At 36.0% G+C, this 16,598-nt stretch overlaps 3 protein-coding genes across 3 annotated transcripts; all 3 read right to left on the bottom strand.

Annotated features, from left to right (window-relative positions):
- Positions 1 to 2,750: 2,750 nt before the first annotated feature.
- LOC106868808 (uncharacterized) lies at positions 2,751 to 7,082 on the bottom strand. The gene is made up of 2 exons (XM_089339284.1): positions 6,602 to 7,082; positions 2,751 to 3,831 (listed from the first exon to the last, which is right to left on the bottom strand). The coding sequence occupies exons 1-2, from the start codon at positions 6,942 to 6,944 to the stop codon at positions 2,885 to 2,887; spliced, it is 1,290 nt and encodes a 429-aa protein (XP_089195410.1). The 5' UTR covers positions 6,945 to 7,082; the 3' UTR covers positions 2,751 to 2,884.
- Positions 7,083 to 7,900: 818 nt separating this feature from the next.
- Positions 7,901 to 9,675, bottom strand: LOC149131467 (uncharacterized). Its single transcript, XM_089339250.1, has one exon. The coding sequence runs from the start codon at positions 9,673 to 9,675 to the stop codon at positions 8,047 to 8,049; it is 1,629 nt and encodes a 542-aa protein (XP_089195376.1). The 3' UTR covers positions 7,901 to 8,046.
- A 215-nt stretch (positions 9,676 to 9,890) lies between these two features.
- LOC106868809 (uncharacterized) lies at positions 9,891 to 15,915 on the bottom strand. Its single transcript, XM_089339266.1, has 3 exons — positions 15,706 to 15,915; positions 13,779 to 14,996; positions 9,891 to 10,038 (listed from the first exon to the last, which is right to left on the bottom strand). Exons 2-3 carry the CDS (start codon positions 14,584 to 14,586, stop codon positions 10,004 to 10,006), a joined length of 843 nt encoding a protein of 280 aa, XP_089195392.1. The 5' UTR covers positions 14,587 to 14,996; positions 15,706 to 15,915; the 3' UTR covers positions 9,891 to 10,003.
- Positions 15,916 to 16,598: the final 683 nt, after the last annotated feature.

Raw genomic sequence — 16,598 nt, forward strand, 5'->3', positions numbered from 1 at the left:
ACTCTGTGCATTATTTTTGATGAAATATTTTACCTTGTCCAAACATGTCTTCACGGAAGACTGGAAACAAATTACATTGCTTGCTTGACAGTGTCACAAGACAAAGCAAAACACAAACATACACATACATATCTGAAAGGCTTCTTTCAGTTTCCATTTATCAAATCTACTCCTAAGGTTTCGGTTGACCCTTTTTCGTAGACACTTGCAGTGGGACTGAACCTGGGATCACATGGTTGACAAGTGAACTTTTTAATTACACAACCATGTGTGCACCTCGAAATGTGACAGCAAAGAAATAGTAAAATATGTAAATTAAGTTTTGATATTGAAATATTTGATGTAGGATGGATAAGATGCCTTACTATATAAAAGCTGTTGGTTCTTAGTTCTTCATTTAAGTCTTTTATTGTGGAAGGATTCCGACCACTCTCAAGTGACTGAAAGTGGACTGACTCATGGCTATAAAATAAAGAATGGTGAGCAATTGGGAGGAAGCAATCTACTGTGAGCCGTTGAGTGAGAGTATTGAGTTTTGTGTAATAGTTAATCGTATTGCGTCGTGTAAATATTTCTTTCCCCTGCTTCATTAAATTATTTATTCAACACCAGAATATAAAAGTGGTAATGAGTTGTATGGAGTTGGTGTTGGATGTTTAGAATTTTTTTTTTTTTGGTATGAAACCAAAGAAAAAATTGTTTTAATGTGGGAGACTTATTGGCCTCCATGGTGCAGTTGCAGCAACAACAAAAACCAACAGTTGCTGGAATTACTGTTGAAGAAGTCTGAAAATACTGCAGGTTCTTACTTGCCAGACATCGTAGCAAATTCAATTGAAGAATTCAGTTATAAACCAGAAGAAGGGATTACTTTCTCTACATATTTTTGAAGATACGAAGAAATCTTCAAACAAGAATGTAAAAATTGGTCTGATGAGAAAAATGTATAACTACTTTTAAGAAAGTTATCCCATGCTGAACATGAAAAATATACTAACTATATTCTACCAAAGAAACCAGGGGAGATTTGTTTTGATGAAAATATTTTATTGAAAATTTTTAGTGCCTTGATCAATACCTGCTGGCAATATTTAAATTTGGTCAAAAAAGATGAAGATTTTGTCACCTATGCTGGAGTTAACAGAGTGTGAAAAATTCAAATTTCATGAATTAATCTCAGACATGTTCAAATGTCTAATTTTTGTTCAAGGGCTTACTGTAAGCAAAGTTGTGGATGTATGTTCCCGGATATTAACAAAATTAGAACAGGACCAAAATAATAACACAAACGTCCGGGGGCTGCATGCATGCTACCCTGGAGGTTTCAGCAGGCATGTCTCCCCTGGCCTGAAAAAGTCAGGAAACCTCTGAACCACCTCCCATGATAGGGATCGGGGCCTGGAACCAACCCCATGAACGAAGAATTCTTGATAGGTGCAAGACATCAGCCCACGTCAACCACGTCCCTGCTCTTTCTACACACTGCCCATCGCTACTACTAATCGAATGATCCGGTGAGGTCCTGATGAGTCCGCTTATGCATGGCAGCGTTCTGTGCCATTGTTGGAGCATTCTCTAATAGTTCGGAGATGAACGAACTCGATCGCTTAGAGGAAATAAAAGTTGTAACAAGGTTTCTGTAGGTGAACCTGTGGAAGGATCATTTACCAGATCACGAGCGAGTGCTTGTCAGTTTTATATCAGTAACCTTCTCACTATTGTTCTCGACTCCGATCCATCATCATAGCTGCAGCTAAGCCACCTCGCCTTCTTGGCCCTCTGACAGTGCTCATGCGGTGGCCGCCATTGCCCATCTTCTGACAGCCATCCACATGCTGCCAACTGTGCACACACTCTCTCGCCAGCACCACACTTGCCTTCATTTCTTTCTTTTAAGGACTCAGTGAACATCGACACCTCGAATGCGCATTGTGGCTCTGGGATCCCATCGTCGCAGGGCTCCGTCCAGTCAAGAGGCGGTCAGGACATGAAAATGCTGTCTTTCGCCACTGTTGGCAGTTGCAGTGAGTCGGGAAAGGGCGAGCTGGGTGGTGGGTCGTTTTTCAAAGCAATCCACTGCCCAGCAAGCTTTTCGAAATGGCCCACCTCCTGCCCGACGAGTGCGTCGTTCAATCCTCTAACTCTCACCATATCAGACTGTCATTGTTGTGCTGCTTTGCATTCGTCTTTCGATGACCACCACCACGTGCTCGAAGCACGGCGGAGACATATAACAGAGCAGAGTGACGACGAAAGGAAGAGAGGGGGAAGAAAAGAGTACCACTCGAAAAAGTACTCCGTCTCCTCACACCCGCTGCTAATGCGTCGTCTTCTCCATCCTGTTTCTTTCTTCCGCCATGGCCACCACCACCACCATCAGTTGGCGTTTGCTCTGTGGATTGCTGTGCGAGTATTTGTGCCCACTAACGGAACGGCAGCTGACGTCCGCACGCTTCTGCTGCTGTCTGATGACATGCAGCAGCCACCACGCATCCCACTTTTACGTTGCCTTCAATATTGATATTTTCCAATATGCTGGTCGGATATTGATAAAAATCACTAAATTATAACAAAGTAAACAATCAATATTTCATTATCATCATTTAACGTCCGTTTTTCCATCTGGCATGGGTTGGACGTTACAATTATAACAACAACAAGAAGGAACTAATTAATTTGAATACAATTTTAATTGTACACACATATAATTGTATTTACAAGGTGAATTTTAAAATTGATAGTTAGTGTTCTGTTTGAATAACTACATATTTAGTTAAGCAGCTTTTTTCAGATACTGATTTATAATAGACATCACAGTTCCCTACTGCAAGAATATGTTTGTGTGTCCTGGACAGAGAAGTCTGAAAGAATGATTTGTCAGATTTCACAGGGGTGTAGATTCTCTCTTGTAATGAATACGTTTGTGAGTGGTTAGGTTACATTTCTGAGTGAACGACTTGTGACAGACATCACACTGGTATCGTTTATCTCCTGTATGAATACGTTTGTGTATGTTTAAGGAACTTTTTTCAGAGAATGACTTACCACAGATATCACAGTGGTGTGGCTTCTCTCTCATATGAATATATTTGTGTCTAGTTACATTATTTCTTCTAAAGAATGATTTACCACAGATATCACAATGATGTAACTTCTCTTCTGAATGAATAACTTTGTGTTTACTTAAGTTACCACTTAAAGAGAATGATTTACCACATACATCACAACGATATGGTTCTTCTCCTGTATGAATACGTTTGTGTCTAGTTAAATCACTACTCCCAGAGAACGATTTCCCGCAGAATTCACAGTGATATGGCATTTCTCCTGTGTGAATGCGTCTGTGCAGATTTAAAGAACTATTTCCAGAAAATAACTTACCACAGATATCACAGTGATATGGTTTCTCCCCTGTATGAATACGTTTGTGAGTAGTTAAGTGACTATTAATAGAGAATGATTTACCACAGATATCACAGTGATATGGTTTCTCTCCAGTGTGAATACGTCTGTGAGCAGTCAATGTACCTGTTTGGGAGAAAGACTTTTTACAAATATCACACTGATATGGCTCCTCACCTGTATGAATACGTTTGTGAGTAGTTAAGCTACTACTTACAGAGAAGGATTTACCACAGATATCACAATGATATGGTTCTTCTCCTGTATGAATACGTTTGTGAGCACCTAAATTCCCTTTTCGAGAGAAAGACTTTTTGCATATATTACAGTTATATTTTTTCTCTCCTGTATGAATAAGTTTATGAGTAGTTAAGTTACTTTTGGTTGTGAATGATTTTTTACAGATGTCACAGTGGTGTAATGGCTTTTCTTTCTCCTTCATTTTACCACCAGGAAAATCAATATTATTTGACTGTATTTCACATATAGCCTTGGTCTCACATAGTTTATCTTCCATAATTTTACAACCACAAGAAACAAATAGTTTTTTTTTAGTTTTATTTCATTTTTGGATTTGGTTTGCAAGATTCTTTATGTGATTTCTTGTGTTGAAGCATATTCTGTTGTCTGGGAAGAGTCATTCTCTTTTAGTGCCTTATCATTTAACACACTCACCGGTAAAATTTCCACTTATTTCTTTTTTATTTTTCTAAAATTTTCATTGCGTCTTGCAACTTTTTCAATAATTTAAAAATTTTGCTTTTATATTTTATTCCTCGCAAATGTTTCTTCTGTTATGTTTCTGTCAATTGTGACCTCTGTTGATATTGGAATATGCTGCAAACTGTTTTGCAATCCAAAGTTTAATTAAAACTTGAAATCATACTGTACACATTTCAGAGAACGAAGAAGGGAAATTTTGGAAACTTGTCTCTGTTCAGATCAAATATTTCACAGAAATTCTTGCATAGATTTATATAAACAAGTTTATGTCTCTTGTGTATAAGACTTTCCTTTAGTCTTTAAAACTTTCTACTATGCCAATGTCATCTGATATTCTGAAATAAAAAGAGAACAAGATATAAAATATACAGGATATTTAAATAAAAACGACACATCCAACAGTGGACATTTTATAACATTTCTCACATATATATACATATCTATATTCTAATGTGTTGATGCATTGTGAGCAAAACTCTTCCTTACACAATGCCCCAGGCCACTCAGCTGTAAATGGGTAGCTCTGTGACAGACAGGTGTTCCATGTTGGGCCAATGCTGTCCAGCCCACATGCAGGCATCATTCAAAAACTACAACGATGCAAGGAAGGGCACTGTAAGCAGCGATGTCTAACAACGTCTGGTTAATACAGTGAAATGTCCTAATAGATAAACGTGACTGCCTTTCCATAACTTCCTCTTTCATGTCAGATACTTTATTTCTTCTTTGAAGACTTTATTTTGGTTTCCATTAATCAATGGCAGCCTGCAGACCAAGTATGGCGAGAGGATGTGTGGAGCACAATTATATACACACACACATATATTTACAGAGGCAATGACAAATGACCGAGACCTTCAGCAATGCGCTGTGCTTGAGTAGAAGTGAAATCATAGTTGTGGCAGATGTTGGTGTCACGCAACTGGCACCTGTGCCAGTTGTGTGACACCCATTAGACTCTTCTTTTTTTTTTATATAATGTAAGATTAATTAGAATATAAAATCATATTTACAGCTGATATACCCTCCAGCCTTCATCAGAACCTGGGTTCTCATTCCTAAGATATTTTTCGATGTTATCATTATTATTATTCAGGTCTTAACCACAACGCCATATGCCCGTGGGCAATTATGGAGTGAATTTTAGGGCTTATACATCTATAAACCTTAGGAATGAGAACCCCGGTTCGAAATTTTCCCAAGACACCTGATGAAGGTTGGAGGGTACCTCAGTCGAAACGTTGTGTTAACAAAAAATAAGATGAGGACAAATATCTGTCAAATGTAAATAATGCTTCTGTACACTGTTGACCAAATACCCTGAAACTCTCCTCCTCTTACTTGAATTACTGGACATGCAAAAATTATTGAAAGTAAAACATTTCAGAAAAACAGGAAGAGATACATTTCTTCCAGGAAATAGGAAGTCTATAAAAACATATATTACATCTGTGACAGCTTATCGTATGGGGATTAAGACAGCATCGTTACTTTAGTAAAATTTCTTCTTTACTTCATCTTTGAACACATCAAAACAAACAGATGGAGTAGAAAGAAGACATGACCTATACAATGTAGATGTTGTTTCTGTTAATAATACTTACATACTAATATAAAGCCAATGACGAAGATGTCACGATAGATTCAAGTAGTCACAACTCAGACTGGACAATGACAGCTTCAACACAACCATTATTTTACAACAAACCTTCATTTAGATTTTCCACGTCGACATAATAAAGAATGTTGTTGCTATTTCTTCCCACAGTTCATTAGCAACAATCATCTATGTTTAACTGGATCCCCTAAATGGCAGTTGTAAACTAGATCTGATCCAGTAATAACGATGTTTATCAAACAATAGAATTATTTAGCAAGTTTTAACAATTTTAACGTAATCTACTTTATATATTTTGTCTTCTAAATCCGTATTTATCAGGGGGGAACTGACTCTAATCAGATCGCAACAAAAGCGGAAGTAAAATATAAACGCAGAGAATAAAACTCGACACAGAAAAAACGAAACGTACTCATAATGCAGATATTACGTAGCTCGTAGTTTGTTTCTTAACTCCAGTACTAAATACCGTGTTTCCCCGAAAATAGACCTGGTCTTATATTAATTTTGCATACCCCAAAACGCACTAGGGTTTATTTTCGGGGAAACACGGTACATACCATTCCCTCATAAATCCCAGCTAGTGTAATTCTGGATAGCAATTAAGATCGTGGAGGCACATAGCCTAGTGGTTAGCTCAGTGGACTCGCGATCGAAGGATCATGAGTTTGAATCTCGGATCAGGCGATGTGTGTGTTTATGGGCGAAACACCTGAGCTCCATGCGGCTCTGGCAGAAGGTAATGGTGAATATCTGCTCTTTCCTCCTGCATCTAACAGCTCACCTGTGATGGACCGATGTCCCATCCATGTGGGGAACCTATACGCCAATGAAACCGGGAAATCGGCCCTTATGAGCCAATTGTATGTATGCGTTTGTGATTGATAAAAGAACCATTTATAGAGAATGATTTACGACAGATATCACACTGATGTGGTTTTTCTCCTGTATAAATTCGTTTGTGAATTGTTAGGTTATCTCTTCTAGGAAATGATTTACCGCAGACATCACACTGGTATGGTTTCTCTCCAGTATGAATATGTTTGTGAATAGTTAGGTAACACTTCTGAGCAAATACCTTCTTACAGAAATCACATTGGTAGAACCCTTTTTCTTTCTTTTTCATTCTATCATCAGGGACACAATTACTTTGAGTGAGAGTTTCACACTGGCCCTGTTTCTCATCTAATTTAACATCCATTACTTTTCTCTGTCTCTACAATATTCACATATTTTCCTTCTGTTTATTAATATCTTTTATTCCTAACAAATAATTCTTCCGCTATATTTCATTCGACTGTAATCTTTGTTGATACTTGAAGATGCTGCATATTCCTTCAGAATATAAGTTTATACATATTTCAGACGGTGAAGTAGAGAAATTTTGCAAATAATTTCAAACCACCTCAACATTCACTTATCCATTCTGGTACATAGATTTTTTTCTCGTTCCTGCTCACCTTTGCACTTCTGTATCAGAGACATACATACGTACGTGCATACATACCTGTACATCTCACTGAAACAAACGACAACTTATTCCACACATAAAACTTGTCATTCACTAGTGAAATACAGTTTTGATAATAAAGAAAAAGGGGGTCTTTGACCAATTTACTCAGGTACACACCTGTTCAGATTCCTTTGCTTCTATATTTCGCAAATGCACAATTGTCTCTGTAATTCTGGAATAACCAGTTACTGTAGTTTGTTTGAGTAAACAACGTCCCAGTTTTTTAGAGTCAATGCACTTTTTGTAGGGTTTGTGCTAAATTAAAACCTTATATCTATGACCCACAACAAGGAATTCTGATCAAGACAGCAAAGCCTGTGGAATGTCTTTGTAGGGACTTCAAGGTACATTTGCCTGCTGCTTCATGCAACTCCTATTTTCTTATGATGCATGTGGCTGCAATCTCATGCAATGAATAGTAAGACTTGTCAAATACTGAAATGAATTTAATATACCCTGAACTTCTCCAAAGTATGTGTTCTTATATCAATATTAGAAATCAATTGTGTATTTATTTATACTAAGGAAGTATCAATTTTGATATTTTCCAATATGTGGTACACAAGCTTTAAACTGATAAAACCACTCAATTACTGCAGTAAACTGTCAACGTTCAGAACATTATAATAACAAAAACAAAATAATTAATGTAATGAATAAAATTTTAATTGCACACATGCATCGTTGTATTTAGCACAAGCTGAATTTTAATATTGTTACAGTTGATGATCTGTTTGAATAGCTACAGGTTTAGTTAAGTATCTTTTTATCAGAGAATGATTTACAACTATTACAGTGGTATGGTTTCTCTCTCTCCTATATGAATATGTTTGTGTGTAATTAAGTTACCGTTTGCAGAAAATGATTTACCACATGTGTCACAGTGATATGGTTTCTCTCCTGAATGAATGCGTTTGTGTGTGGTCAAGTTACCTCTTAGAGAGAATGACTTACCACAGATATCACAAGGATATGGCTTCTCTCCTGTATGCATACGTTTGTGTATAACCAAATTACCACTTTGAGAGAATGATTTGCCACAAATGTCACAAGGATATGGTTTTTCTCCTGTATGAATGTGTTTGTGTGTAGTTAAGTTACCACTTTGAGAGAATGACTTACCACAGATATCACAGTGATATGGCTTTTCTGCTGTCTGAAGACTTTTGTGCTTACTTAAGTGACTAGTTTCATTGAATAATTTACCATGGATATCACTGTTAAATGGCTTCTTTCCTGTATGAATACATATGTGAGCAGTTAAGGAATGTCTCTGAGAGAATGATTTATCACAGATGTCACAATGATAAGGTTTATCTCCTATATGAATATGTTTGTGTTTAATTAAGTTACCATTTGCAGAAAATGATTTACCACATATGTCACAATGATATGGTTCGTGTCCTGTATGAATGCGTTTGTGTGTGGTTAAATTAACACTTAGAGGGAATGACTTACCACAGATATCACAAGGATATGGCTTCTCTCCTGTATGCATACGTTTGTGTATAACTAAGTTACCACTCTGAGAGAATGTTTTACCACAAATGTCACAGGGATGTGGTTTTTCTCCTGTATGAATGTGTTTGTGTGTAGTTAAGTTACTACTTAGAGAGAATGATTTACCACAGATATCACAGTCATATGGCTTTTCTGCTGTCTGAAGACTCTTGTGTTTACTTAAGTGACTAGTTTCATTGAATAATTTACCATGGATATCACTGTCAAATGGTTTCTTTCCTGTATGAATACATATGTGAGCAGTTAAGGAATGTCTCTGAGAGAATGATTTATCACAGACATCACAATGATAAGGTTTATCTCTTATATGAATATGTTTGTGTTTAATTAAGTTACCACTTGCAGAGAATGATTTACCACATATGTCACAGTGATATGGTTTCTCTCCTGTATGAGTGCGTTTGTGTTTAGTTAAGATCCCTTGTTGAGAGAACGATTTCCCACAGATGTCACAGAGATAAGGTTTATCTCCTGTATGAATGTGTTTGTGTTTTTTTAGGACACCCTTTTCAGAGAACGATTTACCACAGATATCACAGTGGTATGGCTTCTCTCCTGTATGAATGCGCTTGTGTGTAATTAAGTGACCTATTTGAGAGAATGATTTACCACAGATATTACAGAGATATGGTTTCTCTCCTGTGTGAATTCGTTTGTGAGTATTTAAGGAACCAATAGCTGAGAATGATTTACCACAGACATCACAGTGATGTGGTTTCTCTCCTGTATGAATATCTTTGTGAGTAGTTAGGCTGTCTTTCCTAGAGAATGATTTGCCACATATATTACAATGGTATAGAGTTTTTTCTTTCTCTTTCTTTATATTATCAATAAAATCAATCCTTTCAGGTTGTGCTTCAACTTTAATCTTCTTCTCACAGAATTCATTTTCCATCATTTTTTCCTTCTCTCCCACACAACATACAGATGTTAGTCTTCTTTTGATCTTTATAACTTTATCCCTAATAAATACTTCTTCTCCAACATCTCTATCAAGTGTGATCTTTGTCTTTATTTGGAAATACTGGAAACGCTTTTGTAATCCAAAATTAATTACAATGCAAACATCATCTTGTACCCAGTGAATTAAGGAAATTTTGTCAGTGTTCTCTATTCATAGGAAATATTTCCCAGAAATTTTATCTGAGATTGATACAAACAAGGGTACATCTGTTTTCTTGAACATCCATTTTTAGTCTTTAAATGATGAATATTGAAGATAGATCTCAAATAAAAACCACTTTTTTCCACATAAGATATTCTGAAAAAAAAAAAAAAGAAGACAAACAATATAAGATATTGAGGATACTTCAGCTGAAGACATTCAATAATGGACATTTCATTACATTCCTTCAATATTGATTAATTGTAAGTATAAACCTTTTCCTGGACAATGGAACTCATCTAATTTAGTCATCGCTTTTCAAAACTAAAAGATGTGTGTGTGTACATAAAGTTTACAGGAAAAGTAGTGAAATTGCCATGGCTGGGTGGACAAACAGGCTTCCTTAAAGGTAAAGATGATCGGAGGGAAATAAAAGAGTTTTATATCTATGCTACACATGTGTATGTCCTTTTTACATTTGTGTGTACCAACTAGAATTTCTGTAAATTTGTGAACAACTTCAGATTCTCTTAATTTCCATGTCTTCTTGACTCAGAGTTCACCTATCTCTGACTCTGGAGTCACTCACCAATAATTTGTGCAGTGAATTCTTTGTGGCTGGTGCTGGTGGCACATAAGAAGCCCCTTTTGAGTGTTGGGCCTCATGGAGGCAGTGTCATGTGACCGAAAACATTCGACAATATGTCAAGCTTGAGAAGACCCATGAAGCCAACTGGAGGTAGATTCTGGTGTCACACAACAGACACCTGTGCCAGTAGCACATAAAAGCACACAAAACACTCTCAAAGTGGTTGACATTAGGAAGAGCATCCAGCCGTAGACAACCATGCCAAATCAGATTGGAGCCTGGTGCAGTCACTCAACCCTGGTCAAACTGTCCAACCCATACCAGCATGGACAATGGGTGATGATGATAATGAAAGGATTTGGTATTCACTGTGGTCTGTCTATTATATATCCTACTGAAAATGAAAACCATCTGACTTGCATGCCCACTGTCACACTGTGTCAGGTTGAATGTCCCCGAGAACTACGTTAAGGGTACACGTGTCAGTGGAGTGCTCAGCCACTTGCATGCTAATTTCACGAGCAGGCTGTTCCGTTGATCGTATCAACTGGAACCCTCGACATCGTAAGCGACGGAGTGCCAACACGCATGCCCAGAGGATTGGCTGGCCAGTGTGTGTTGCAAATTGCAGCAGAAAAGTCCAAGAATTTTGCACTCTCTTCATGTCTTGAACCATATTCATACCTGCTATGGATATGGCAATCATTGAGAAGTCTTCTGAAGTTATTACATAGCATTAACCATCATTATCACGTAACATCTGATCAATCCACACCAGCATAGGTCAAACAGTTTGGCAGGAACTGACTGTACCAAACTCCAATGTCTGCTTTTTCTATGGTTCCAACAGCTGGATACCCTTCTAATGACAACCACTTCACAGTGTGTTCTGAGTGCTGTTTTAATGCCATCGACAACACTAGTGTGGTCAAGATCTCTCGACTGAGTGACAGCAAGTATTGAGGGAGATGAAAATATGACAGATGGATAGGAAAAAGGTGTCTGACTGAAGAAGAAATATATGGCTTACCCAGTTGGAAAGGGAGATGGTGAGGGTGTATCCTCAAGGTACAAGGTGAACAGGAGAGAGAGAGACAGAGAGAATAGGGAGAGAGGGGCAGATAACTTTAATCAATTTGCTTCTAACCTTAGTTTTGCTATCTTATAATTGCTTAATCCTTCCTCGTTACGGCCTTTACAATTCTTTTAACATTTTCTTAAATGCTTCCCATAAGTTTAAATTATTATTATTATTAATCATGTGACCTACATGATTTTAAATGATTTGCTTTATTCTCAATAATAACATGCAAATATTGGTGAACAAAAATGCTGGGATCCATGGCTTTGAAATTTTGCAAACCTTTGCTATTCTCTGCATTTTTCCCCTTTAAATTACTTTCCCTGAATAATAAATAACTGTACCTGCCTTAATTATAGCTAATATTCTATTAGTTCAACAGTAATTAATAGGTTCGCTTTAACCAATAGGATGAAAATGAATAAGAAATGTTTGAATTTATTAACCATGTCACGTGTTTGATCCATAAAACAATATAACAGAGTAAATGGGTTTCTTTTTGAGAACATCAACAACTGACTTCAAAATTATTACGATAGAGTTAAATGTCCTGTTTGGCACCTACCATCTGCTGGTTTGTAAGTCTGTTTTGCCAGTACTAATTTCTATGAGTGGTGTCATTAACTTTAATGACATCTTTAGTTTAAATATACCTTTTAACAATTCTATAATTTACAACCTTATTCTGATATCCACCCTCATAATTGACTGATTACACTCCCACACACGTTTCTTAAAGGTAAGTAATTTATTTATTGATATATCAACATGTTACTGTTTGCTTGTATATTTGTTAAACCTGATGAGTTGGGAGTTGTATAACATTACATAACTTTATGGATGTTGTGCTTACTGCATACCTAACTGTATCATGTTTATGTTACAATTAAGATTCTTCACAAAACAACTGAAGTAGTACCAGATAACCCATTTGTCTGTTTTTACGCCACACTTAAGGTTCCATTCATTGTTGGACACTTTTGGATGTTATCAGAGCTGTGCATTACCTAACAACAATGAATATCTCATCATCAATGCATTCTGTGCTATGATAACAGATTCTCTGTTTTGCATCATTTTGTCCAGCCAATAATTGTGGCATGTTTCACTTTGATACATCCTTAATGAATCCCTTTTAATCAAATCAATCTAGCAATATACACATATATTTACATACATACACACTCACACATACATGCAAATGGATATGTATGTGTCTATTCTCTTTTCGATGGCTTAAGATGCACCTCAAGTTTCGCAGTGCTTTTCTTGAAATATCATTCCTATTTCAGTTATTACCTATTTCCCCCATTGGTTTTCAATGTATGGAGACACTCTTCTCCAAGTACAACACCAGCAGTAAAATCTGAAGTAGAGATTGTAAACTTTAACTTGCAGAGAAAGAGGAGGAGAAACACACATTAATATATACATACATAAGAATGTGTGTGTGTGTGTGTGTACACACATGTAACTGTCATGCTCATAATTTTATGTGATGTTGAGACAAGGAGATACACACAACAGGCTTCTTTCAGTTTCCATTTACCGAAACCCAACGTCAAGGTTTTGCTTGGTTCAGGGCTGAAGTTAGAAGTCACATGTCCAAGGTGCCATGTGATGGGACTGAACCTGAAACCACAGTTGGAGGTTAAACTTTTTCATCCTACGCCCATATATGTACCACGCATGTAAATAATATCTAAGCATAGAGATTAGATAAATGAAATAATGCACACAAAATATTCTAAGTATATCCTATTGTGTTATAATGAAATATTTTATTTAAAGAAAAAGATGTTGTTGTTATCCCTGATTTAATACATGTCTCCATTGTTTACCCACAATGTCAAATACATCAATTGTATCTTTTTCTCCTTTCTGGAAACAAGGTCAGATAAAATATATCTACTTTTATTAACATTATGACAATGGTAAGTTACCTCACCAATATAGATGTAGTTATGGTTACAAAAAAAATAGTGTTGTTATCACACTGTTATATCTTCTTTCATGTGCGAATATCTTTACAAGATGATGAATGACTTTTGACAGTGCTACAGCTATAGTTTTGTATCAATAAATACACAAATTGTTACTTTCTCAGATTTTTTATCACAGATATCTGTTGTCTTTTTTCCTTTCTATGAATATATTTATCATCTGAAGTTATGTCAGTCAGAAAACTAGTTTGCTATAAATATCAAAGTGGAATGGGTTTCTCACCTGTATGAATATGTTTGTGAGTTGTTAGCATATTACTCCTAGAGAATGATTTGCCACAGATATCACAGTGATAAGGTGTCTCTCCTGTATGAGTACGTTTGTGAGTAATTAAGTCACTACCTACAGCAAATGATTTACCACAGATATTACAGAGATATGGCTTCTCTCCTGTGTGAATACGTTTGTGCCTAGTGAAGCTACTACCACTAGAGAACATTTTACCACAGGTATCACAGTGATATGGCTTCTCTCCTGTATGAATACGTTTGTGAATAGTCAAGTCAGGATTTCTAGAAAAAGATTTACCACAGAAATCACAATGAAATGGACTCTCTCCTGTATGAGTACGTTTGTGAGTAGTTAAATCACTACTTCCAGAGAACAATTTCCCACAGATATCACAGTCGTATGGTTTCTCTCCAGTATGAATACGTCTGTGTTTAGTTAAGTGATCACTTACAGCAAATGACTGGCCACAAATATCACAGTGATATGGTTTCTCTCCTGAATGAATACGTTCGTGAATAGTTAGGGAATGTCTAAGTCTGAATGATTTACCACAGACACTACAGTGGTGTGGCTTTTCTCCAGTATGAATGCGTTTGTGCGTACTTAAAGCACTACTTTGAGAGAATGATTTACCACAGATATCACAGTGGTATGGCTTCTCTCCTGTGTGAATACGTTTGTGAGTGGTTAAACGACTACTTACAGAGAATGATTGACCACAGATATCACAGTGATACGCATTCATTTCTTTATGAATATATTTGTCAGTATTTCTTGTATCACCGTGAGACGATGACATTTTACAGATATTTCACTGCAGTTTTCTCTTTCTTTATGCCATCAGGAAAATCAATCTTTTTAGACTGTTTTACAATTAATTTTCTTCTCGTACAATATATTCTTCCCTCACTACAAAATCCTGACATTTATCTTCACTTTTATATTTCAATCCTACAAACGATTCCTACCATTTCTATTGTAAACTTCAACTTGGATTAAAATGTAAAACAAGAAGTCTTGTAGTTGTTCCAGACAGCAAAGTTAAACAACTTTGCCAATAATCTCAGTTCAAGAGGAAATTCTTCATGATAATTCCACCACAGATTTCTATAAACAGAGTTATGTGTTGTGCATAATGTCTTTAAATGATAAAGGTTTTGGGATACACCTCAGGTAAACATTCTGTTATGTCAACGTTGCCTGTTATTTCTGAAATAATAGAGAAACAGTATTAAGATATAGGGGATACTTAAAAATAGAGGTCAACAGTGGAAAATTTACATTTCTATATAAGTAGAAATTACAAGAAAAGATTTTTTTCCTTTCAAATTTTACGGAGATAATCGTAATCTGCACCTTCAGAGATGTATTTCAAAAAAATGTTTTTAACCTTTGTAGGTAAAGATCCAACTATTTAGAAATTCTGAATACGATTGTGTGTGTGTGAATGAGAGAGAGAGATCAAATTGGAAAGATTCCGAAAACATGCCATTGTTGGTTGGATAATCATGGCTGGAACGTCAGTGTTATATTTCATATTAAAGCAGGTTATTAGGATAAAACTTTTAATGAATGTACATACTACTAATATATATATATATATATATATGTACAAACATACACGAGTAACTATGTATAAACAGAAACTAAAACGTTTCGTTTTTCCATTCTAATTTTTCAGTTTTCTTATCCTGTTAACTATAAGCAACATCCCTCCTTAGACAGTAAAATGTAATTCGAGGGAAGATCTGACTGCTATTTCTAGCACGTATAGCCCCCTCTCAATGTGTGGTTGTTAATGTTGTTGCCGTTTAGTCCCGCCTCAGATCTACGAAATGTAGATTGTTTGATCGAATAAGAACAAACATAATTTATTGACGTACGAAGAAATGGAAATAACATGAAACTAAAAAGATACCTCGTATAATTCTAAGAGAGTAACGCCGATGTTTGAATTGGTGGAGAAGTAGCTTGGTCTCTGTCCATTATTAGCTTCCAGTTGTTGGTTAAGAAATGTTGGAGATTGTTTTGTGTGTGTGCAAATAGTGTAGGTGGACGTCAAAATAAATGGTTAAATATGCTTTGTCAATGGAATTGGACTCACAGAAACACTGGAATCGAACGGAATAAATAACAGAAGCGGAAGTTGAATTTTATTGGTAGGTTTAGGTCATGTGACAATACCTATTGCACTATAGATGCGCGCGCGTGTGTGAATTTCTCTACAGAATATAATTTTAAACAGTACCATTTAGTTTCTTTCCCAGCATTATAATTATTGAACTCAGTGAAGCAGGGAAATGCTGAAAAGTATTCAATAATTAATGGGGTCTTGTGTTTCTGCTTCAAAAGTTTTGTTAACTCTTTGAAATTCAGAGACGTAATTGGATTGTTACCTCACACTCTGTTGAATATATCTAGCTATGTTAAATGAACTAGAGGAATACAATTGAAAAACTAACACTTTATTTACATTATAATATACTATGAAAAATATAATATGACATCTTATATTATATTATAATGTAAATAAATTGTTCGTTTGTCAATTGTATTTTTCTATTTCATTTAATATTTATATTTCTACCCCTTTTTTCTGTGGCATTCAACCGCTGCACCAGTGAATTGGATGTTTTACATCCCTTTGAAGGAATTGTTTTTTTCTTCGTTTGTTTTATTATTCTATATACACACATACATACATACATATATATATATATATATATATATATATATATACATACACACACACACGCATCATATATATATATATATATTGCCAGTACCGTGTGACTGGCCCTCGTGCTGGTG

The sequence above is a fragment of the Octopus bimaculoides genome, chromosome 21 (genome assembly GCF_046866305.1).
Source record: "Octopus bimaculoides isolate indiv1 chromosome 21, ASM4686630v1, whole genome shotgun sequence".
NCBI classification, from domain to species: Eukaryota; Metazoa; Mollusca; class Cephalopoda; order Octopoda; family Octopodidae; genus Octopus; species Octopus bimaculoides.

Coding starts and splice junctions, on each gene's coding strand:
- LOC106868809 (XM_089339266.1), bottom strand. CDS start 14,586: ATGTCATCGTCTCACGGTGATACAAGAAATACTGACAAATATATTCAT. Junction 10,039..13,778: donor TCACAAACATATTCATACAG/GTGAGAAACCCA, acceptor TTTTTTTTTCAG/AATATCTTATGTGGAAAAAA.
- LOC149131467 (XM_089339250.1), bottom strand. CDS start 9,675: ATGATGGAAAATGAATTCTGTGAGAAGAAGATTAAAGTTGAAGCACAA.
- LOC106868808 (XM_089339284.1), bottom strand. CDS start 6,944: ATGGATGTTAAATTAGATGAGAAACAGGGCCAGTGTGAAACTCTCACT. Junction 3,832..6,601: donor CAAACGCATACATACAATTG/GCTCATAAGGGC, acceptor TGAAGGAGAAAG/AAAAGCCATTACACCACTGT.